At 38.8% G+C, this 26286-nt stretch overlaps 1 protein-coding gene across 1 annotated transcript in view; it reads right to left on the bottom strand.

Moving 5' to 3' along the window:
• Positions 1 to 638: 638 nt before the first annotated feature.
• LOC126416101 (cadherin-3-like) overlaps positions 639 to 26286 on the bottom strand; it is a 41986-nt gene continuing 16338 nt past the window's right edge. Inside the window, exon 3 of the mRNA XM_050083600.1 lies at positions 639 to 764. Within this exon, the coding sequence (XP_049939557.1) occupies positions 646 to 764 (119 nt within the window). The 3' untranslated portion in view covers positions 639 to 645. The remainder of the gene's footprint in view (positions 765 to 26286) is intronic.

The following is a 26286-nucleotide window of genomic DNA, read 5'->3' as shown; positions in this document are numbered from 1 at the left end:
ATAAAATGCTCCACAGAATGTGAACAAAATAATGAAGTCAATCAGTTCTTTCATATTATTACTTCAATTTTCTATTAGTTCATCACTGTTGTGTACTGGTTCTAGCTGTAATAACTATTACATTATTCAAACAGCCATAAAAGCTAAACATTATTTATTAGAAAGTTCATCTGTTCATTAAAAACAGTTACATTGTTTCAACAATGAAATCTGATTCACTTTCAGGCACTTCAAATATGTATGCTCTACTTCTAAAATAAAGGCATACATAATCACAGTACAAAATTGAGCTGCATTTAAATACATTCATTTGAATTTCAAGTGTTTAAAACTGACCTGTAGTGCAGTTTACTAAAAGCTGATTTAAAATGTTCAGTTACTATCAGCTCCACAAAACTTCATTTTAAGTAGCCAAGGTGTGATTTACATGGTAAAACTCCGTTTCTTCACACAGTGAGGAGAATAGTATGAAAAGAACGTTTGTAGATGAAATTATAAAAATATACAGTCACAGTGATATACATTAAAGAAATATGTAACTCTGGTACATTTATGTAATTATTGTGAAACATATACATCACAGCCATATGTTTATGTGTGTTGCATACTGAAGAATGGTGCATTATGTGCTTAACACATTCTTCTTTACTGCATTGTTAGTTCTTCCTGATAAGTTTCATCTTTATTGTACATAAGTGCCAGTCTGCTAAATTTTGCACCCCAGTTGTAGAGGTAACTGTAATCATGGTCCTTGTCATCAGAACCTAATAAGGAAGAAAACAGTACATTATGTAACTGAAGCCAATTAAAACAATTGAAACGCCAGGTAGAAATATCAACAACGTAGGAAAAGACAAATTGCTACTTACCATGAAGAAGGCACATTAAGTTGCACACAGGCATAATTAAAAGACACTTACATAAAGCTTTCAGCCACAGCCTTCATCAGAAAAAGAGAAACACGCACCATTCCTACACACAGGCAAGCACACCTCATGCACACATGACTGCCAACTCCAGTCTTTCGGGTCAAAATGCAACTATCACTTGGGATGCAATCAGCAATCTGGAGGGGGCAGGGAAGGAGAAGGGATAATAGTGCTATGTCGGGAGAGAAACGAATGCTGTCTGGTTGAGTGTGCAGGGACTAGAAAGCCATCAGGCACAGTGTCAGAATGTTCTGGAGCAGGGAGGTGGGGAAAAAACGAATAAAGGAGATGAGTGGAGAAAGATGGGTGGGTGCATTGGTAGAGGGCAGCAGATAAACTGTTTATTGCCATCCATTTCCAGTGCACCCACCCATCCTTTCCCACTCCTCTCCTTCACTCCTTTTTTCCCCGCCTTCCTGCCCCACAACTTCCGATGCTGTGCCTGTTGGCATTCTAATCCCTGCTCACTCAATCAGACAATGTTCATCACTCTCCCCACCCATACACTACTATCCATTCCCCTTCCCTACCCCCTCCAGATTGCTGCTTGCATCCCAAGTGATAGCTGCATTCTAGCCTGAGACATTGGAGATAGTGGTCATGTGCTTACTTGTGTGTATAAATGATATGTGTTTCTCTTTTGCTGATGTAGGCTGTGGCCAAAAGCTTTATGTAAGTGTCTTTTAATTGTACCTGTCTGCAACTTAAGGTGCCTTCTTTACAGTAAGTAGCAATATGTCTTTTCATATATCGTGGAACCCAATTAAAACATTTTATTGTGCATCTGCATTTAAAAATACAGGAATTGAAAAGAAGAGAGATCTACACCCTCTGCATCCCAGGTTCCAATGCTAGTAGTGACTCCAACGATTCACAACTAACTCATATGAAGCAAAATTTACACTGATACAGTTACAACAATGAGACCCACACATAACTGCTGACACCAAAATTTATATGCCATGCTGGTGGTTTCCATACTGGAAAATGCAGTGCTTCTCAACTGACTCTTCCACCATCTTTAGACATCAGTTGTGCAAGTGAAGTGCTCCATTTCTGTGGTTTAACTTACAGTGGTAGTCCTGAACAACAGACAACAACAAACAATCTACTGTGGAACCTCATTGCCATTCCATATGTGCAGAAATCCTGCAAAATGACCAGACAGCAACATTCCAGATACAAGGATTCACATTTGTTTGCCACAGACAGCATATATGTGACAGCATGTGCAAATTCATTCAGTCCACCTTTGCTCCCATCAGTTTCCTGGTTTTTGAAAACCACCATGCAGAATATTCCCAGGTTCATCAAGACCAACCTGAATCCTGGCCTACTATTGCAGACAATTTAGTTCTAACTAGCAGTGTAGTAAATGAATTTTCACATCAAGAATATTCCATGAACCACCAACATGGTATTCACATTGTTGACAACAATGCTCAAGCCGTATGCCACAGCAACAGCCTCTACCTTCAATGCAGCAGCCAAACCCGACTGACTTCACCCGATCACTTCTGAGTCTGATGTCACTGCATCCAGCTGGATTGACGAACTTCACACTCAACAAACCCCCACCTCATCATGACTCATTCTGTACCCACACCAGCACAGAACACCCCTATCCACGTTGTGCCTGGGCCTGGGCAGTGCACCACCAAGCATGCCATGCTCTCGCCTGCGCAGAACATCATCAACTATCCCATGCCCGAGCAGCCACCACATGCAACTGACTCTGCTGCACCTGGGTAGAGCCACTTCTATTGGCATCATACAATGTACGTCCCTGCCACAGTGCACAGTGATCTGTAACCCATCAAAACAAGTGACTTCATGCTGTAAGACGACGACCTGTGTGCTGACATGTCTGTGTACGACAATCACCTGACCTGTGATTACTCAATAACACTCGCACCAAGTTTATCTATTCAAAAGACTATCCTAGTCACCTCAGTGTTCTGCACAGCAGTGAATCTTCTCTCACTCCACTGACAATGACTGCTACTGGATTTCACATCTCTGATTGCTCTCATGAATGTGATCTTTCCACCGACTTGAATTCTGCCAAGTGTTCTGTGAGGCTGCCACTCCTGCCCACGCAACTTCCAATGAACCATTTTCCAGCAGACATCAGCTCTGACATCAACACGCTATTGCTTGGCAGCTCATCGACAATGGTTGGACCTGTGGCACTGCAATCACAAGAAGTTGCCAGCTCATCAGTCACAGTTCATGGTTCCATGACCTGGACACTGCAAGTGTCATTGTCTTCCCACCTCACATGGACATTGTCTCATAAGGACATCATAAAATCAGACCTAACAAAGGTCTTCTTATGCCAGTTTCAGCTCTTCTTGTTCATACAGCAAGCCACGCTACTGTACTTCAACACGGGACACAGCGCCCCATGCTCTGGTGCCTTCACTCCTGCCTGGTACGTCAACTGTTCCAGACAAACAGCAGGAAGAAAATCATACATCTGTCAACACACTCAAGCAGTTTGCCTTCTCAGCTGATGAGTTCTTGGTGATCACCAACACTACACCAACTGCCATTGAGGTGTATCACCTTACATCATGCCTATTGAGATTGGACATAACAGCAGTGAACAGGCGTGTAGTATGAATCACTTGCAGGATAGATGGCATCAGATGCCAGAGTGTATGTAGTTTCTATGCGATCTGATAGAGGTCACTAGCTGATGGACACTGTTTGAGCTGCAGTAAAAATACTGTCACTTTTATTTGCAGTCCTGTTTGTTTAATTTTATAATTCTTTATTAATTACTATTGTAACTCAGCTTCTTTATGAGAGTGAATGAATGGGTGAATGTGAACTGATGTTTTATGTTAAGTTTTTGTACTATACAATTAAGTACTTGGTCTCATGAGGAATGTTCAAGAATGACATGTGTTAGTAGTTCATACTGGGGCAATTATTAGGAACTATTTTGTCAGTTTATGGTACTGAGGAAATGAGATCATTTTTTTTTAGTGAAGTAGTTTTCTTAAGAGGGGGTTAATTTTATGTTTGTGATGTTTCAAAATTATGTGTGTTAATTTACTGTTCTGATTCAGCAACAAATTTTGATTGGTTCTGTAGACAAGCACAGGATTAAGCAGGTTTGTTGCTGCTTTCTGATTGGCTGTGATATTTTTCTGCCAATCAGAAATTAGCATATTCACACATATAGAAATTTCTTTTGTGTAAAGATATGATTAGAATCAGGGCTTGGATCTTGTAATGATAGTACCTATTGATAAGTGCTCCAATGAAAACTATTAATATTGTGATATTTCAGTACCAAAATGTTTGAGGAGTGCTGTAAAGCATGGTAGAGAGTTCAATATAATGCACGATGTGAAATTCAGAACTTTTGGTGATATTTTAAATAACCGAATTCCACATGGTGTGTTGCTTACTCACACACATTAACATTTTTTTTTTAAATGTGAGACTGATTTTAGCAACATTTGAGTGAACTATTCTAAAAGAAACAATCTGTTTGTAAACTTTCTGTGAAGGATAACTAATAATCACCATAAACTGGCCAAGGTGATGAATGATGCGTGCGTGTGGACTTTACAGACTTTGTGCAGCTTAGACTAAGGCTTGATAATAACTGGTGTATGCAAGCTTACCATAATAGAGTGAAATTTTACAGACATAAATCCTTTCACTTAACTATCATTAACCTTCCACTAGAAAAATGATTTTTAGTGTAACTTGTTGTTAAGAGATGTATTGCTGTTTTTCCTATAGCTTTTTCCAGCTGAGAATTGCATTTCAGTAACTTCAAGGAGACATGCATGTGGGAAGAGATTCACCACAAGGTGAGTGGAACTTTACTTGCAGCAGCACCGCATCATGCATCATCAGATACACTCCATATGAAGATCATGTTGCTAGTGTAATGTGATAACGACACATCCGCTGCCATTACCATGGCTTGCAAGCAGCTCATGGTCTCAACACACAACAGTCATGATGGCAAGTGTGGCAGTGGATGTGTGGCCCCAGTCCTCCTCACCAGCCATGTCTACCCGGTGTCCGACCATGCCTATTCCCCTCTCCACACAGCATCTGTGCTGTCACCGATCCCCAACATGCAACAAAACACACACGACAGTACAACACGTTTTTCCTCACCTCTCCTCTTTAAGCGGGCCCCTCCTGTTGGACAGCACTTTGTTGCCATATCTCTTCCTCATGACTCCCCAGAATGCAATTTGATCACTGTCTGCTGCCATTTTTCAGATGACAACACCAACTCCACTGATTACATTCAACTGGTTCACATTCAATTACTGCACATTTACCACAAGCTTATGATTCTCTACAACACCACATCTGGGCACATCGGAGGAATCAAACACAGCACAATGCCAACATGACCACTGTCAGTTGCACTATTCACCTCCAACTGTCACCAACAACTTCAGTGCCTCTTACTGACATGAATTCAACCCAACAATGCCAGGCTCTAGGACAATAACTCACAACAATGCCAGACTCTATGATTATAACTCCATCTACCCCAACTTCAACCATGGCCCAAAACAGATTGGTACCCAGCATCCCTGCCTCTTCTTGGCCTCCAGACCATCACAGTCATTGCACAGGCCACACTTATTGAAGTTCGCAATGGCTAAATACACTGAAGAGCCAAAGAAATTGGTACACCTGTCTAATATTAAGTAGGGCCCCTGCAAGCACGCAGAAGTACTGCAGCACAACAAGGCATGGACTCAACTAGTCTGAAGTAGTGCTGGAGGGAACTGACACCATGAATCCTGCAAAGCTCTTCATGAATCTGTAAGAGTATGAGGCGGTGGAGATCTCTTCTGAACAGCACATTGCAAGGCATCCCAGATATGCTCAATAATGTTCATGACTGGGGAGTTCGGTGGCCAGTGGAAGTGTTTAAACTCAGAAGAGTATCCCTGGAGCCACTCTGTAGCAATTCTGGACATTTGGGGTGTCACATTTTCCTGCTGGAATTGCCCAAGTTTGTCAGAATGCACAATGGACACGAATGGATGCAGGTGATCAGACAGGATGCTTATGTATGTGTCACCTGTCAAAGTTGTATCTAGACATATCAGGGATCCCATATCGCTCAAACTGCACATGCCCCACACCATTATAGAGCCTCCACCAGTATGAACAGTCCCCTGCTGGCATGCAGGGTCCATGGATTCGTGAGGTTGTCTCCATACCTTTAAATGGCCATCCAGTTGATACAAATTGAAATGAGACTTGTCTGACCAGGCAGCACGTTTCCAGTCATCAGCAATCTAATGTCAGTGTTGACTGGCCCAGGTGAGGTGTAAAGTTTTGTGTCGTGCAGTCATTAAGAGTACACGAGTGGGCCTTTGGCTCTGAAAGCCCATATCGATGATGTTTCATTGAATAGTTTGCACACTGACTCTTATTGATGGCCCATCATTGAAATCTGCAGCAATTTTCAGAAGGGTTCCACTTCCGTCATGTTGAATGATTCTCTTCAGTCATCATTGATCCCATTCTTGTAGGATCTTTTTCCAGCTGCAGCGATGTCGGAGATTTGATGTTTTACCAAATTCCTGATATTCATGTACACCATGTCATCGCTGCCTCGGAGATGCTGTGTAACGTCGGTCGTGCGCCAACTATAACCACATTTAAACTCACTTAAATCTTCATAAGCTACCATTGTAGCAGCAGTAACTGATCTAATAACTGCATCAGACACTTGTTGTCTTATATAAGCATTCCCAATCACAGTGCCATATTCTACCGGTTTACATATCTCTGTATTTGAATATGTGTGCATATACCGGTTTCTTTGGTGCTTCAATGTAAATCAGCTACGCACATGAATTGCATACCCTTTCAATGTACTTTGATCAGATCAGAGTCTCTTTGGTATGCATGGCATCCACATGCTGACAACCTACCTCCCTCTCCCCTCACTATGGGCATCCTGTGTGGACACATCAAACATTTCCCACATCAGCCACAGATATACTGCCTGTCCAGCATTTGTACAATGCCCACTGTGACTTTGAGAGATGGCCCAGTCATGTGACATGAAAGTGCTAGCCATGGCATGAATAGTCACATGCATCTGTGCCACATCACTACGAGAAATGGTCCAGTCATGCCTGGTTCCTACCCCAGCCACAATGTGGTTGGCCAGAAGAGAGTCACGCCTGCAAGAAATGGATCATCTGTTCCCCCCCCTTCTGGGCCAGCCATAGCACAGCTGGTCAGCCAAACTTGCCATACACTGTACCTAGTGCCAACCGACTGCCACACTGCATTGTTGACCTTGATGGCGCTCCATCATTTCCTCCCCCATGTTCCACACTGCCAGGCTACTGTTGTAGCTCTTGACCACAACAACAACATCACTGATCAGCAAGAGTGACTTTTTTGGACTCTGTCTTACTATTTAGTAAGCACTGTGCTCAATTCATATGCACATGTCACACACACATTGTTTTCAGTAAAGTGGTATTATTCTATGTACAGATTGTTGGTTTGATATTCTACACCCATCCACATCCCAAGTTCTGAAAAGTTTAAAAACTTAAATAATATTCTTTGAGCAATTGTATACATATTTCAGACAAGGGTACTCACATTATTTAATATCTTTCAATTAAACATTCACAAAAATGGTAGCAAATAGTTCTGTACTGACTTATGTGTATACATTGCTAGTAACAATATCAGTAAAGTTGTGTTCTTAGTGTTGTTGTCCTCATAAGGATGAAATTATGAAGATAGCCTCATTCATAATTCAAAGCACTTTTTCTAATCAGTATAAAATGTTTCTAGCAATGTTAATTATCAGTGTTGGCAGGTCAATAGACACACAAACAAACACAAACATACACACAAAATTCAAGCTTTCGCAACAAACGGTTGCTTCGTCAAGAAAGAGTGTGTCTATCGACCTGCCAGCACTTTCGTTTGGTAAGTCACATCATCTTTGTTTTTAGATATATTTTTCCCACATGGAATGTTTCCCTCTATTATATTCATATCATTAATGTTGATTATCATGTAGACTTACAGAAAGATCTCACCCACTGTATATAATACAATCAGAGAGTTTGAAACAGATTCATTACCAAATGTGCTATGAGTTCCAGTTTCAGCATGGACAGAGATTTCTCATAATGTAACAGACATGTTCTCTACATAATGTTTCATCGGAATATGTTGTAACTAATTGTATCAGTGGAAAATTCAATCAAGAAAACCAATGCCATGAGATGGAATTACTGTCTCAGAAATGCCTTCAGAAGGCCTATCTCGTCCCAAGGGGGTGTCTGGGTGTCTAATCCATGGCCAATAGGCTGCATGTGTCCCAAAGCAAGTATCAATGCAACCCAAGAAGTGTGCATTTATCACAATCAGTAAAAAAAATAAAATAAAATTGATAAATCGAATATTTTTAGCCTGAAACTAAAACTTCTACCACATGATGCTATTCTCTCACTGATCCATCTCCCCCACCTCCCTGCCCCTCAGTGGTTAGTGTTAAGTATATTATAAGTGGCCAAAAAACTCATCTTCTTCCATTGCGGCCCAGGTAGCTAACAAGTTGAACACCCCTACACTCCTGTTGTAAAGGCTAGGTTGTGTATCACTTTCATATGTTTCTATCAGCTGTACTACACACCTTGCCCTGAAGGAAAGTACTGACGAGAAACTCTGCCAAACGATTTGTATATACAACTACATATATACTCTGCAAGTCAATACACAGTGCGGAAGCTAACGTTCCAGTTCCACCAGTGAATGGAGTGAGGGAAAAATGGTTGCCTATATGCCTCTATATGGGCCTCAATTTCTCATCTTGTTTTTGCAGTCCTTACACGAAATGCTCTTTCACAGCAGTAGAACCATTCTGTAGCCAGTTTTCATGGAAAGAACATTGTATTTCCTGGTATTCCCATTGGAATTCATGAAGCATCTTCATAATATTCACTTATAGATCAAACCTACTGGTAACAAATCTAGCAGCATGCCTCCAAATTGCTTCAATGTTTTCCTTTAATTTATCTTGGTGAGGACCTCAAACACTCTAGCGGTACTCAGGAATGGGTTGCACTAGTGTTTTATATGTGGTCTCCTTTATAGTTGAGCTACACTTCCCTAAAATTCGCCCAATAAGCCAAAGTTGATGATTAGTCTTCCCTATTACAACCTTACCTGCTCATTCCATTTCATAACACTATTCAGTGTTATGCCTAGACATTTAATCGACATGATTTCATCAAACAGCTAACCACGATTACATATTAAAATACTATGGAGTGCTTTTCTTTTTTATTTATTTATTTATTTTTACATTTAGAGCAAGGTTCCATTCATCACACCAAATACAAATAATTTGTACCTCATTCTGTATCCTACAACAGTCATTCAACTGTGACACTTTCCTGTATACTATAGAATCATCAGCAAACAGTCACAGATTGCTGCTCACCCTATCTATCAGATTATTCATATAGAAAGCAAGAGTGGTCCTATCACATTTCCCTATACAGTTGTCTCTGATGAACACTTGCCATCCAAGACAACATATTGGGTTCTATCATTTAAAAAGTCCTTGAGCCATTCATATACCAGGTGATCAAAAAGTCAGTATAAATTTGAAAACTGAATAAATCACGTAATAATGTAGATAGAAAGGCATAGATTGACACACATGCTTTGAATGACATGGGGTTTTATTAAAACAAAAAAAAAACAAAAAAAAAAAAAAAAAATACAAACGTTCAAAAAATGTCTGACAGATAGCGCTTCATCTGATCAAAATAGCAATAATTAGCATAACAAAGTAAGACAAAGCAAAGATGATGTTCTTTACAGGAAATGCTCAATATGTCCACCATCATTCCTCAACAATAGCTGTAGTCGAGGAATAATGTTGTGAACAGCACTGTAAAGGAATGAGATTTTCACTCTGCAGCGGAGTGTGTGCTGATATGAAACTTCCTGGCAGATTAAAACTGTGTGCCCGACTGAGACTCGAACTCGGGACCTTTGCCTTGCGCGGGCAAGTGCTCTACCAACTGAGCTACCGAAGCATGACTCACGCCCGGTACTCACAGCTTTACGCTGCAGAGTGAAAATCTCATTCTGGAAACATCCCCCAGGCTGTGGCTAAGCCATGTCTCCACTATATCGTTTCTTTCAGGAGTGCTAGTTCTGCAAGGTTCGCAGGAGAGCTTCTGTAAAGTTTGGAAGGTAGGAGACGAGATACTGGCAGAAGTAAAGCTGTGAGTACCGGGCGTGAGTCGTGCTTTGGTAGCTCAGTTGGTAGAGCACTTGCCTGCGAAAGGCAAAGGTCCCGAGTTCGAGTCTTGGTCGGGCACACAGTTTTAATCTGCCAGGAAGTTTCGTAGCACTGTAAAGCATTTCCGGAGTAATGGTGAGGCATTGGTGTCAGATGTTGTCTTTCAGCATCCCTGGAGATGTTGGTTGATCATGATATACGTGCGACTTCAGGTAACCCCAAAGCCAATAATCGCATGGACTGATGTCTGGGGGCCTGGGAGGCCAAGCATGACAAAAGTGGCGGCTGGGCACACAATCATCACCAAACGACGCGCGCAAGAGATCTTTCACACGTCTGGCAATATGGGGTGTTTTTTTTTTTGGTTCTAATAAAACCCCATGTCATTCCAAGCATGTGTGTCAATTTTTACTTCTCTATCTACATTATTCCGTGGTTTATTAAGTTTTCAAATTTATACTGACTTTTTGATCACCCGGTATTTGGGAGCCTATTCCTTATGGTAGGACCTTCATACTAGTTTGCCCTGGGGTACAGTGTCAAATATTTTCCAGAAATCTAGGAACGTGAAATCTACCTGTTGCCCTATGTCCACAGTTCACAGGATGTCGTGAGAGAAGAGACAAGATGCGTTTTGCACGAGTGATGTTTTTCAAATCTGTATTGGTTTGTGGTCAAAAACTTTTTTGTGTCATAGAAATCTATTATATTCCAACTTAGAATATGCTCAAGAATTCTGCAGCATGTTGTGACTAATGAAAATTTGTGCCAGACGAGGACCCTAACCCAAATTTCCTGTTTTTCATAAGCAGTCACCTTAACAATTAGGCTATCCGAGCACGTCTCCACTCAAACTTTCTTCGTCACTTACATTTCTTCCTATTACAAGAGTAGTCTGAAAAGCTTTTGACCTCAACATGAAGATAGCAAAACTTCTCAACAAAATTTGGGGAATTTGTTTGCAAATGTGTAGTAAGGCACTCACCAAAATTTCAGTCATTTTGGGTATGCACTTGTTGTTTAACAGTTGTTCTAGTGAGCCAGTGTGAGATTTTTTTGTGAAAATGGATAAAACTGAGTATCGAGCTGTCATCAAATCTTTGTTTTTGAAAGGCAATATGCCTACACAAATTAAACACAAGTTGGATGCTGTGTGTTGGGACTCTGCACCACGATTTACCACCATGAAATTTTAGACAGCTAAATTTAAACATGGCTGTAACAGCTTGGGTGACAATAACCATTTGGGATGGCCAAAACCTGCAACCAGTGATAATAACATGGCTCAAGTTCACCAAATGGTGCTGGAAAACCATTTAATTAAGGTGAGAGAGATAGCAGAGACTATGAGCACATCTAAAGAACATTTCTGTCACATATTGATTGAAAATTTACAGATCGGAAAGCTTTCTGCATGCTGAGTGCCACTATCACTATCTCTGTGCTGTCTCACATGCCAATGATTGCCATGGTGAAATTCCATGAATTGCAGTTTCAACTGATTGACCACCCCCCTTACTTACTGATCTCTTGGCTAAAGGTTGAGCTCTGAGGACAGAAATTTTTGTTGAATAAAGAGGCCATCACCTTCATAAACAACTATTTTGCAAAGAAAGAGACTAATTATTATTTTGATGGGTTAAGGAGATGGGAGAATCAGTGGGAAAAGTTACAGACTTACCAAGAGATTATGCTGAAAAATAAAAGTAAATTCAAAGAAAAGTGCCTTATTTCTTTGTTAGGTTGGAAACTATTCAAACTGACATCATATTTCCAAACACCACAACTGGATGTTCTTCCTCAAGTATGTGGCTATAGCATTACTGGGGAGTGGCTTTGGTGGAGGTCCATGGCTTACCCTACCATAGAGATATATGTATTGAATTAAAATTCACCAGGATTCAAACATCCTGCTCTGCCACAAATTTCATTAGTTATGATATTGGCTTTACATTGCAGATTCAGTATTTCTTAAAAGTTTTCATTGATATCACTTCAAGCTGTTGCATCTTGATTGATTTCTTGAGTCCATCATCATCCAATCATTTCATTTCAGTGTATCTATTTCAGTTGCATGTAAATGTAAATTAGTTTACTTGTATTGAAATGTACAACATTCAAATAATCTGAGTTGTTATACAGGAGGCACATCAGGTTGAAAAAGAAAAGTAAGTGCCTTTTTTATACAAAAAATTAAATAGGTGCTTGAATTATAATTTTCAAATGTGTAGTGGTCATTGTAAAGAAAAAGCAAAATCCCATAAATTTTCCTTTCCTATTACATAAATTTCATAAATTGGTAGAGAATGAATTGTTAATATTTTTAAATAGTGGGCAGCATGAATCTCTCTGTTGGGCTATGCACATGTTACTGATGATTTTCTTTTGAAATATTTTAAGGGGGGACGTACATGAAAATGACCAAATTTGTGAAAAAAATTTTATTGGCTCTTCATTTACTACATGGTATTGAAATTTCAATTACCAAATATTACGTTCCAATTCCGCTTCTAAGGGGGAAAAAAATAATAATTTGTAATAGCTTGCACAGGGCGACGCCCCCCCATCTTGGTCTTCATCCTCTCGTATATCTATTTATACTGCGTTTTTTTCCAGTTTTGTGCAGTCACAATGCAGGGAACGTTTGTGTACTACATCAAGAAGGCTGTGGAATAATATCTCTGCCGCTGGTTTTATATTCTTTGATTTATAGCGTTTGTTTACGAGTGTTTGTTTGGAATACATTTTTACGAAAGTTGTAAGTAGACTTGTTATTATATTTTGCAGCATGCCGCGTTCTAGTAAGGTGTTTAAAAAGGTTAGAAAGTGTCAAGCTTCTCGATGTAGTAAAGACAACTTGAAAACCAGCCCCATAATAACAAATGGAAACGATACTTCAACCAAGAAAGCGAGTGCTTCGAGAAGGAAAATTGACAGCTGTCAATCACTTGATGATTGTGGCTCAGACACTCAAGCTACTAGTGGTTTTAGGCTTATTGATTTGAAAATACTATCTGATATTATATCATCTGCTTGTGTATGTGCTGACTGTGGTGCAAAAAGTTTGAGATTATATGACGAAGAAAACAGAATTGGAATAGTGTGTATGTTGCATCTTACTTGTGAAAGCTGTCATTCAGACACTGCTTTTAGAACTTCGGCATCAAGTAACCGGATATATGAAGCAAATATGCGTTTAATATATGGCATGAGATGTTTGGGCATAGGCAGGGAAGGTACCAGACTGTTTTGTGGGATCATGAACATGCCACAACCAAGTGCTAGGTACACCACTGGAAATAAAACACTGCTAAGTGCTCTTCAAGAGGAAGTGGAAGAAAACTTGAAGTCCTCTGCAAAGGAAGCTGTGAAGATGAATAGTGAACTAAAGACAGAAGCAGATAACACGCCAGACACCGATTTGTGTGTGTCATGTGATGGAACGTGGATGAAGCGTGGACATACATCACTGTATGGAGTATCATCTGTCATTAGTGTTGATACTGGAAAAATTCTTGACGTTCAGGTAATGAGCAAATATTGCTATAGCTGTGTACTCGGAAAGAGAGCTGGTGAAGTGGAAGAAAATAAGTGGCAGGTTGAACACAAGAAAGTGTGCTGTAGAAATTATTCTGGTTCTAGTGGTGGAATGGAACCTGCAGCTATGAAACTTATGTTCCATCGAAGTGTGGAAAAGTACGGTGTTAGATACACAAAATACCTTGGTGATGGTGACTCCAGCTCCTTCAAAACTGTTTTGGAAAGTGAACCTTATGGTCCCCATTGTGCTATAGAAAAGTTGGAATGTGTTGGACATGTGCAAAAACGAATGGGAGGCAGACTTTTAAAATTGAAACGTGAATTGAAGGGCAGGAAACTTGAGGATGGAAAACTTTTAGGTGGTCCCAACAGACTCACAGACAAAGAAATTCATTCTTTACAAGTGTACTATGGCAAGGCAATAAGGGACAACAGTGGAAATTTGAATAACATGCAGAAGGCTGTGTGGTCTATTTATTTTCATAAACTATCCACAGATGACAAACCTGTACATAATTTGTGTGACATATCGTGGTGCAAATTCAAGCAGGCTGAGCGTGATGGCATGAACTATTCACACAAGCACAGTTTACCTGTGGCTGTTTTAAGTGCTATAAAACCAACATTTAGGTGTTTAGCAGAGCCAGACCTCCTACGAAAGTGTGTGCATGGAAAGACACAAAACCCTAATGAAAGTTACAACTCACTGATTTGGAAACGTTGCCCAAAAACAACATTTGTTTCAACAATTATTGTTGAAATTGCTGCATATGATGCTTGTTTAGTTTTTAACAATGGTAATCTTGGAAGAATAAAAACTCTACAGAGGCTAGGATTTCATCCAGGAGCTTTCACCTATTCAATATTGAAGGACATCGATGACAAAAGAGTTGCTGCGGCTGATATTACAGCCAATAAAATTGAACAGCAGGTTAACCAAAGAAGACAAGCAAAGAAGAGACTGCTTGCAGATGAAGAGGAGTATGCATATGGCTTGCACTAGTTCACACAGAGACGGTAAGACCTAATACAAACACTATCAAATCATTGATTCAGTTTTCCCGTAACTTACATTTTTATAACTTTATGTACCTTTTTCTCAAAAACCACAAAAGGTAGAGAAGTGAAATTTGGTATATGACTAGTCAGTACTATAGTGAAAAATTCTGTGGAAGGAATTTTCATTTAATAAAATAGTAAGGTATTTATGGTAGAAAATATTCCTTAAATTTGATATATTATTTTTCAGGGAAATTGGGAGACCCGTAAAAACTGAACAAAAGAAGATATAAAAATTCTGCTCCACAGAGTTTTGTAATTATTTGGTATGAAAGTGTGTACAAAAATTCATTAACATTGCTCTCACAGTTTTCTCAAAAAAGGAACATTTGTAATTACATTGTTGAAAAAAAATTAATTGTTAATAATTAAAGATGTAAAAGGTCAATAAAAATGAAAATTTAGGTTCATATGCGCATAACATTTCTTAATAACTGTACCAAATTTGGATTGATTATCTTAAAAAATTAGAGTTTTATAAAATACTTTTAAAATTACTGCAGTTTCGTGTACGTCCCCCCTTAAGTCTGGTGTTGGTTGAAGTTCCCCAGAAGATCAACTTATACCTAATAACTGATTTGAAGTAACTGTGGTACAATACTTTTCTTGTGATTTTCTGAGTAACACCAGATAAAATGCTAATTGCAGAAGCTAGGCTATTCAATTTGTTTGCTACAAAGTCTACATGTGACTTCAAGTTTAATTTTTGTCTAGATTTAGGCCTAAAAATTTTATGTAACTTAGATCTGCCTTTCCTGATCATTGTGAGTTATTTCGATTCTGAGCATGTCTGGTGATTTAGCTCTAAACTGCATCATCTGGGTCTTTGATAAAATTCAGTCTGATGAATGATGAAAACAGGATTCCACAGTATTTTGTACACTATCTAAGATTTTTTCTAGGACATAATTTTCAATTTGTACCCAGGTGTCATTCATGAATAAGACTGAATGAACTTCAACATTTAATGGCACATCATTTGTACACAACAGAAACAGATACAGACCCATTATCAAATGTTGTGGGTCCCCTTGGCAAATTGTCTTCTAGTCTGTGGAGTGATTGCTTGCACTTGCTGTTACAATCAATCTCTATTTCCTGATCAGTGACATAGTGTTCCAGTGGTGCAAGTCATATTTGACAGAAAGGAAATAAAGATTGATTAGTTGGTAAAGAAGTAATTAGCTTGCAAAGAAGTAATGCATGATAAAATTACTGTGATCTTCAGTCTTTATCTAATGAGAAGCTTATTTTTTCAGTGAATCCACTTACGGCATTTCTAGAACTTTTCCCTTTCTGTAAACCAAACTGCTTTTCACTAATAAAATTACTTCTAGCCAGGAAGTTTCCCATTTGTTTGGCCACAAGTTTTTCAATGATTTTAAAGAACCAACACTGGGAGGAATGAGACAGGTAATTCCCCAAACATTCTGATTAATACTTTTCGAACAGCGGCTTTATCTCAGCATATTTCAGGATATATGGAAAACATCCCTGTTCAAATGAGTGGTTAATAACTACAGTTGCAGGATGAAAAATAGTACAATATGCAACCTTTACAACAGTGACGGATATTCCATCTCACCAAACTGAATGTTTCTATCTGCTTGTATTATTCCTGCAGTAATTGCAAGAAGTTTGCTTTCTATTTTTAAATTATTTGGATCTCTACTATCCAACAATAACACAAAAACAGGCTGCCCTCAACCCGAAGGTTGATCTGACCAATGCAGTGATTTACTAGTTATGGTTGGATTGGAGGTGATACATCCTGTTGCTTCCTCTTATTTTTACCCTGACTTGACAGATGGTTACAGGAGCCCTATGGTTTAAAGCAGTCTCATGTTAACAAATCACTAACCAAAATGAAAGAAATGATAAATGATAGAAAAAATGCTAGAACCAACTGGGGGTCAAACCACAAACTTTTGAATTTGTAGTCTGGCCTGTACCCACTGTGCCACTAAGCTAGATGTGGTAGAACAACAGAATTATTAGAGATGTGCCTTTAATTGTCTATTAACAGCAATTGAACAGGGATAGTACTGAGCAAATGTTCTTTTGTACTAAAGCAGCTTTGTTTATACTGGTGTCTTATCACCTATTTTATTTGGATTTGTTATACAACATGTTATTTTGCTGATGAAGCACAGTACTATGCCATAGGAAAAAGTCACATTACTGGTCCATTGTATGCGGCAGTTCAGTTCTAGGAATTTGATTTTTCTGTGTACGAAATTTTGGTCTACCATCTTAAATTCTGCTGTTCATTTTTTTCACTTCTTGACTGGCTAATGAATTTCCTGATTATTATGTTCCTTGATGGGATGTCATTTAAAAGAGCAAATAACAATGGTAAAAGGACTCCCACTTCATGGCATGTCCGTACAGTAACCAATATGCAGAATGTTGTGAAAACAACAGTTTCAGTTGCAGAATTGATTTTATTGCTTTACTTATTCATGACATGCATTTCACCTCATACAAGGCATATTCAGATATTAATTACAACTGTATCAGAAAGGCTTGGTCCTGACTTGCAGATGGAAAGATTACAAATGTATTTTTTTTTATTTACCAGTACACCATTGGTAAGTGGATTTTAGGTGCCCCAATTAGGGCATCGGCAAAAGTAGACAGTTCTTGTCATTTGTAGTAAAATAAATCGAGAAAGTGTGTGCTGATGTCATATGTTGAAAGTGTAACAGCTGATAACTTGTGAATAAATAAAATAAATTAAAATATGGAAAAATTTGTAGGGGTTGGCTTTACAATGGGTACAGTCCATATGGATATGGAAATGAAAGATGATGTAAATTAATTACCTTGCAGGTCAGTGTAGCACAGACAAGTGGATGCATGGCAGGATCAAGCTTATACATAGTCCGTCACGAAGTAAATACAGTGGAGGCAACGTTCTTTTTTCTCTAGTCTGACACACTATATTGAACACCATGGCACATCATGCCTTCAGCAAGTGTCCATTTTTCACAGTAGGTGGCACTGGTTCACCATTAGTTATCTTGCATAGTTTTATAGTCGTTGTTTTGAAACTATTTAGGTAATGTTACATTCTATATATAGGCAGTAGTATAAGAAACTTATGCTATTTTATAGTAACAATGCCTTCCATAAAATTGTGTTAGAACTCAAGCATAGTAGAATATATATGGTAAAGTTCAAGTTGCATAGATTCACAGCTCTTGTTTTGAAGTTTTTTTTTTTATAACATTACATTTTATATATAGGAAATAGTATAGGGAACTTATGCTGTTTTATAGTAACAGTTAAGCTGCAAAGTTTTATGGTTGTTGTTTTGAAGCAATGTTAGATAATGTTACATTTTGTATATAGGCAGTAGTATAGGAAACTTATGCTGTTTTATAGCAACAGTACCTTCAGTAAATTATGTTAAAACTCAAACATGTTAGAATATATTTAGTGAAGTTATGTACAGACATAACCCATTGAGGATCATGTACAGATTGCATGTAGTCACATAGCTGGAAAAAATTTAGCCCGCAGGCAAGCTGAAAATGTTGATGCTATAGCACATAAGTTCAATTTGGGTTATACTAAAATAACTAATATTGTGATGAGTTGACTAAGTTATACAACTACTATAGGGAAAAGTCCCTCATTACTTTTGTGTTACCTAGTAGCAAAATATGGGCACAATAATATGCAGAAGGCCATACAGTGTGCAAATAACCTGAAGTGCTCTGGCTTTGCTAATACGAGTACAAATGCATTTTTCTAGGATTACTTTTTGGTGGTACCCACTCAGGTTAGTAGTATAGGTGGAGGAGCCCGTAGATCGCAATATGGTATAGATTAAGTTTCCTAAACTATAAAATTATCTAAAAAAGCTTCAACACAACAGCCATAAAACTATGCAACTTGACTTCAGCAAATATATTCTGGTATACTTGAGTTCTAGCACAGTTTTATTGAAGACACTGTTACTATAAGATCACCAAAGTTGTCTATACTATTGGTGCTCAGTACAGTATATCAAACCAGAGAACGAAGACCAGTACCTACAACATATTTACCATGTGACAGACTATGTACAGGCCTGATCCTGCCTTTTATTGCATTTGCATTGTATTTTTTATTTGGTCCAGTAAATCTTACATGTACAGTACAGCACGTAAGATATTTGACAGGTTAATGTAGGTATATCTTCCTGTTCACATGATGTTTTTTTATGTATTATTGAATACGTTTTTTTTAAGCTCTGTCATAATGAAACCACTTTAGCTAGAAAATTACAATTGAAAATATGAATAAACTGATACTAATGTTTACGGTCTTACACTTAACATCAACTTTCTTAGGCTCTCAAAGATTTTGGAGAAACTCTTTCAGACTATGGGAGCAATGTTATAATAGATACTCTTTCAAAACTGCTTTAAATTTTTTGATTACTTTTTACTTTAATTTCTTTTTGCAATTTATTGTAAATAATTTTACCATGATGTAAAGTTACTTTTTGGCACAAATTGGTTTTTATTTGGAGCATGTGAAAGTCATATGTCTGTCTTGTGTTATGATGATGAAGATTTTTATTTTTGATGAGAACATTAGAATTTGTTATTGAACATTTCTGAACCCTTTAACTGCTCTTGGATGTATTAACACATGCGCCTTTGTCTGTGTCCCTTTGTGCTCTGAACGTATTTATGTACGCCACCTGTCCTTCTACCTGGTACTCTGAATGTGTAGACACATTCAGAGTACCAGGTAGAAGGACTGGTGGCATGCGTAAACACATTCAGAGCACACACAGACAGGTACACAGGCGTGCATGCTAACTCATCCAGAGCAGTTAAAGGGTTACTAAACATTGTACTTTCAAAGAGACAAATGCAGCAAAGAGTAATATACCATACCCCTGTAAATAGTGGTCTGCAGGGTCTGTTCCTATTTTTCTAGCCATTATTCTCATTATTATTTTTTGCATCCTGAAGAGTTTTGGGCAGGATGGCAAATTACCCTAGAAAGTGGTCCCATATTTCAAAACAGATTGTATGTTAGCATAGTAAACAGTAATTAGACAGTACTTACGACAACAGTTTCCAAGCACTCTCATTTAACAGCCCATAGTACTTAGTACCTTAAATACACTATCAATGTGAGTATACCATCTAAGGTTATTTTGGAGCAAGAGTCCCAGAAATTTTGTATTAGATACACTTGCAATATCTGTGTACGATATCTAACAATGGAGACTCCATGTTGGAATATCAACAATATAAGGAAAACACGGATTGTAAAGTTGACACATTGAGTTGCAGACAGGCGTAACGAAAACACACTTACACATTAGCTATTGGCCAAAGCTTTCATCAGAAAAGGAAAGGCACTTGCCTTCATTCACACAAGCAAGCACGCCTCACGCACATATGAATGCCAACCCCGGTAACTTGCACCAGAATGCAACTGTCACATAGAATAGAAGCAGCAGTCTGGAGGGGGTATGGAAAGGGAAGGGACAGCAGGGTATGGTTGGGGTGAGTGAAGGGCACACTCTGGCAGAGTGTGCGGGGAGTGGAGAATGTTTTGTAAATGCACAGCACATTCTCTGCACCCAAAATTGTACCAGCCTCAACCTACAGTAACCTACTGTCTCCATACCATCCATTCAACAGTTTCTATCCCCTCTGTCCCACCATTTCCTGCCTGTCTCCCTCCCTCTTTGTGTGCCACCCTCTGCCAACGCACTTGCCTGTCTCTCCTCTTCCCTGCTCCTCTCCCTTTCCATTTCCCCCCCCCCCCCCCTACTGCTCCCCCCTCCCCATCTCACTGCACCACAGCCTCCCTACACTATGCTTCACCAGACAGCACTCTTCTTCCCCTCCACCTGTGTCCCGCTACCCTTGCCCACTCTAGATTGCTTCTTCCATTCTATGTGACTGTTGCATTCTGACCAGAGCTGCTGGAGATGGCGGTCATATGTGTGTGAGATGTGCTTGCTTGTGAGTTTCCTTTTATGATAAAGGATTTGACCAAAAGTTAATGTGTAAGTGTCTTTTCACTGTGCTTGTCTGCAACTCAATTTCTCACCTCTACTGTGAGTAGCACTCTATCTTTTCCTTATACTGTTGTATCTGATATCTGAGTTTTTGTATTCTCTTCCCTGTTTCTCTTGACATTAGGGAAGTTCAGTGCTGCCATTTTACTTTTATTTATTATTATTTTGTATTCACTGAACCGATTTACAACACTAGTTAACATCTCAAATAGTGTTGTCTGTAACATTTCTGTTGTATTGCCACTGACTAAACTCCTTGTGTCATCTTCAAACTGGATAGTGCTATGATGCTGTTTGGTTAACACTAGGTCATTTATATAGAAGGAGTCCATAATAAAGTTCCAGTTTCAAAATGCTGTAGAAAGAGGACCACTACTGAGAACGACATCAAATTTGAACTACACATTATTGACATGTGGGCAAATGTCATGGGGGGTAAAAAAAATTGACCAATACATGGCACGGTAAGCATCAGAATATGCACACCAACAGATACATGGCACACAACTGTTCCTCCAATCCAATATGCCCAACTTGACCATCACCATGAAGGACTCCGCATTGTTAGTAAAGCTCTTTTTGAAGAAAGGTGACTGTGTGTCAGTAGCCCTGCAGAAGTTCCAGAGACTAACTGGTATGAAAAAAGGCATTGGCTTGATGTCTGCTAAGGGTCTGTAGGAAATGATTACAAAATTTGAAAAGTGATGTTCTTTTGAAGTACAATGTGGCAGAGGGAGGAAAGCAGTTGATTCAACATCTGTTGAAGATATGGTCAGAGCACTGCAGGAGGGGTTGAGTGATGGTGTGCAAACATGAACTGCATGGGGGATTGCCCAAACATTGGATGTGCCTGTGAGCAGGGTGCATAAAATCCTACAAAATGTCCTGCATTGCTATTCATACAAAATCAGACGTGTTCAGGAGCTGCTTCCTGCTGACCTGCCAGCAAGACAAACATTCACTCTGGAATTCCTTACTTGCATGGAAGTGGACAATGAATAGTTGTGGTGGAACATTCTGTGAACAAACAGAGCTTTGTTCCATCCCCATGGATATGTCAATACACAGAACTATAGAACATGGACAATGGAAAATACACACACATTAAAGTTGGTACTACTTCACTGTGCAAAGGTGAGTGTGTGGAGCAGGTTGAGGGCATTATTTATTGTAGGGTTTTTCAAGGAGATGAGTCATGGTGGTCCTATTACCTATACCATCACTGGTAAATGTTATGAGAGTCTTTTGCACAGCTACGTTGTTCCAACTCCTCCGACAGCATAGATTTGGGGTAGGATCATTTTCATGCAAGATTGTGCTCTTCTGCGCATTGCACAGCTAGTGAAACAGCTGCTGAAGAGGCTTTTCAGAAATGCTAGAATTATCAGCCGTCATTTCCCTACAGCCTGACTGTCCATATCGTGGGGTTATCTGAAAGATGTTGTCTTCAGTGCTCCAGTTATGAACGTAGTTGAACTGGGGGAATGGATTGTGCAATGCATTCTGAACACAACCCCCAAGACACTCCAACCTCTTGTGGAACATGCAGTTTTTCGATTTCAACTTGTGGCAGAAAACAGTGGACAGCATATTGAACATGTTTCGCGTCAGTTTCACAACAATTGGAAACCAATATCCTTTAGCTTTTTCTGCAGCTTTTTCCCAAGGACAATTAAAAAAAATGTCAGCTTGCTTTTTTGTTGTTTTTGGCCTCAGGACAATTAAAAACCAATTTTCCCCATCCGATGTGGTATAATCTTGCCATGGTAGATGGCTTAACTAACTAATATTGCCACAACTGTTGACTGCCAAACTTATGCAATCATATACATCGAATAGTATGGATAATGTCATGTGCAAGTCAAACTATAGCCATTGTATTGCGGTTAATCTGTCATTTGTAGCCAATTCCATTTACATCAAGATACATAAAGTGACATATATTGGCGAAATTTTTGTTTGTTGCATGATGTTTCCCTCTGCATCAATAATATGGTGTTTAAATTTGATGTCATTCTGGGAAATAGTTCTCTTTCTATTGCATTTTGAAACTGGAACTGTAATTATGAACACACTGCACATCAATAGAATGGGGCCCAGTACTGAGCCCTGCGGTACTGCATACTTTGCTTCTTTGTAATCAGAATGATGTCTGGTTAATTTATTATTCCTTGAAATTGTATTTGTACTACTTGCTCTTGACCAGTAAGATAGGATTTAAGCCAGTTGTTAGGTGTACCTCTGATACCAATACTATCAAGTTTCAGCAGCAATGGTCTATGATGTCAAAGGCCTTAGACGGATCATGCCATATGCCAGTTACTTTTTCTCGTCTATCAAGTTTTTTGAGCACTTCACTCAGAAATTCAAATATTGCTGTTTCTGTCGATCGGCCTTTCCACATGCTGTGCCGGTCTACGTTACACAGACCTGCAAGGTAATTAAATTAATCTTTTTCTATTTTCATGTGGATCATAGCCAATGTAAAGCCATCTGCTACAAATTTTTCCATAATTTATTTTATTCATCTATATGTTATCAGTTGTTGTGCTTTTAACATATGACCTGAACACATATTGCTTTGATTTATTTTACTATGTATGATGAGGGTAGTCTATTTTTGCTGGTGCCATAATCATGGGACCCAAAACTCACTTACCAAATGGGAAGTTAAAAAAAAAATCTTTAAATCAGTTCTGCAATCAAGACTATTATTTTCATCACAGACAACAATATGTTACAATTGAGACTCACAATGTCTTGTATTTCCTAGAAATAGATAAAAGGATCAGAAGTTACACATTAAAAGAAATTCCATTTGTAAAAATTCTGAGTATTCAAATAAAAAAATGATAAACAGAAGTAATACATTAAGAAACAGGTAAAAAAATGTTTTACTAGTTTTGCACTCAGCAGAAGCTTACATTTTGTTAAGCAGCAGCCACATTTTATTTCATAGACTGTCTTAATTTTTTGAGGAAAGCCAAAATTCAAAGTATTTAATATACTAAAATGAGGCAGTAAAATGTTACGTAAAAGCAATGCAAAATTTAATGCAGAAGCCTTTTTAAAGGGGTTGGCATTTTAACTCACAGGACCCACATATTTAGTTCTTACTTACATTTATAGTTTGTACCTGAAGTCAATCACTTATGAAACCAACCATAATGCACACAAACTGAAAGAGTGTTAACTTTTTTGGAATAGTATGTATTTCAGTATATAGGATAAGATGATAATGTGCTATTACTTTATGCATAAGCAGAGTAAAGCCAGTGTCCTTCATCAATTTTATTAAAACAGAGTATCATCATACAAGAGGCACAAGTTAGTGCAGTATATAGAAGTAGTTCATAATAGCTTCTTCTCCCTTTTAAAATATTCTTCAAGTTGCTCCAAATACATATACATTCTGTTTGAGCAAGAGTCTGCAGAAAATGACTGGTTACCGGTGTCTGTTCTTTTTAAATGTAGAGTAGCTCATGTAGTTTCTGTTTTGGTCCCGGTTTTTTTCTTTATTTGAAACTTGTTATTCCTCTTTATGTACCAAAGCTTTTCCTTCAATATCTGCAACCTTAATGAATTAAGAGTGGATTTTTGCTAGCTGTCTTTCTATTATAGAAATTAAATCAGATTCAGTTTTAATACGGCTACAGAACTGTGGTGTTTTCTATTGTGTACATCAATTAGAAGTGTTCCTTTGGATGATTTTGCCAATTAGACTCATTTGTTTTTCTTTTTTGGTTTTATATGGAAGCCTTTTCCCCCTATTGATTTCATTCATAGTCCCATGTATAAATATTATGAATTTTCATCAACTAGTGCGTATTTTCTTTAACTACTGATGGCTTATTACAGAATCACATCTGATTTTATTTTTATTGCATTATATTTGTTATATCAAATATCAATATCTTGGAACAAGATTTTTCCCTTTTACTTTGCAGTTGTTATTTGTCTTATAAGTATCGTAAATTTTTGTATTTGCCTGTGGCACAGCTTGTGTTCTTTCCAAACACACCATTTGATAGTTTCCTGGTGCATGCATGGGGAAAGCCTTCTAATGATGTTCAAAACATTTATGAAACAAACGTCTAGCCTGATGTACCTTCACTCATGATATGTGCGATTTCAGAGAACACCTGTCCATACAATTCACAGGTCCACTTATAGAGGCCACCTGGCTCGGCCGCTGGTGCACTTTGGTGAGCTGCTGAAGAAACAGCGTTATTTAAGTGACTGCAAATGACTGCTCAGCCTAATCTTCACACTCTGTTACTGTTGCCAGTGAATGTGTTCAGTACTACGTACAACCTGTATCTTACATGTTGCTTTAGAAAGTACTCTGCTCCATAAATCATGTTTATTCTTGCTAAACAAACTTGGCGATGAGAAGGGTTACGTTTCCTCTGCATGTTAGTGTCATTGCTAAGTCACCTGACAACATCTCAATGGAAGAAGAAAAACTCCAAAAGCTCATTGCTTAGTAGCAAGCTTTTGCAGAACAACAGCAGGCTCTCACCACAGCTCTCAATCAAGTGGCATCTGCAAGTTTGCGGCAGATAACTCACTCGTCAGTGCAACCATTGTCCTTTCTAGCATATGATGAATTCGCTGAAGACCTCCTATGAAACACAGTTATGCCAACATTTGCAGTCCCCCTCCCCCTCTCCCCCCCCCCCCCCCCCCCCCTGCTGGGTGATGCAAACCTGTGTAGGACTTTCTTTCTTTGTATGTATCAGTTGTTGTGCCAACTTCCACCTTTGCAAGGACTGGCCAGCTTATCATTTGATGAAATTTCAAGCTTCTCTCAACCTATTGTTGTGACAGAACACAGGTCACTGTGATGCACGTAGAATTTTACCACTGTCAGAAATGCTCAAACCAATTGTACCAAGCCTGTGTTGCAGAATTACAAAGGTTGAGGCATCACTGTAAATTTGTCACTGCTACCTATCATGAATCATATGCTGATCACATGGTGCACGATGTTATTATTCGTCTGGCCCTGGATAGTGGCATCCCTGAAAAAGCACTTCAATGTGAGAATCTGACACTGATTTTCTCAATATAATACAGTCCTTTGAAGTGTCACAGGCTGCAGGTGATCAGATTGCTCCATGGGGGGAGATATTGAAAGTTGCTCAGTCAACCTTTGTTAGTGTGCAAGTTTTCAGGATGAAGGGGAAGCCATTGCAGCAATACAATCTTCAGCTTGCATCATATGGGCAGCATCGGTTATGGCCACAGCTGCAACAGGCTGTGTCACACCCCCTTCCATCTTGCTCGTACTGCTCCATCCAACACAAGTGTGCTGCGTGGCCTGAGTGTTGGGCAGTTTGTAACAAGTGTCAAAAAAAGGGCACATTGCATCATTATGTAAATCCTCTTCAGATGTGGCAAACTCTGTAGTACCAATGGGA

Source organism: Schistocerca serialis, chromosome 8 (genome assembly GCF_023864345.2).
Source record: "Schistocerca serialis cubense isolate TAMUIC-IGC-003099 chromosome 8, iqSchSeri2.2, whole genome shotgun sequence".
In the NCBI taxonomy this organism is placed as follows: Eukaryota; Metazoa; Arthropoda; class Insecta; order Orthoptera; family Acrididae; genus Schistocerca; species Schistocerca serialis.
The sequence above is the reverse complement of the archived record's forward strand: the minus strand, read 5'-3'. Positions and strand labels throughout refer to the sequence as shown.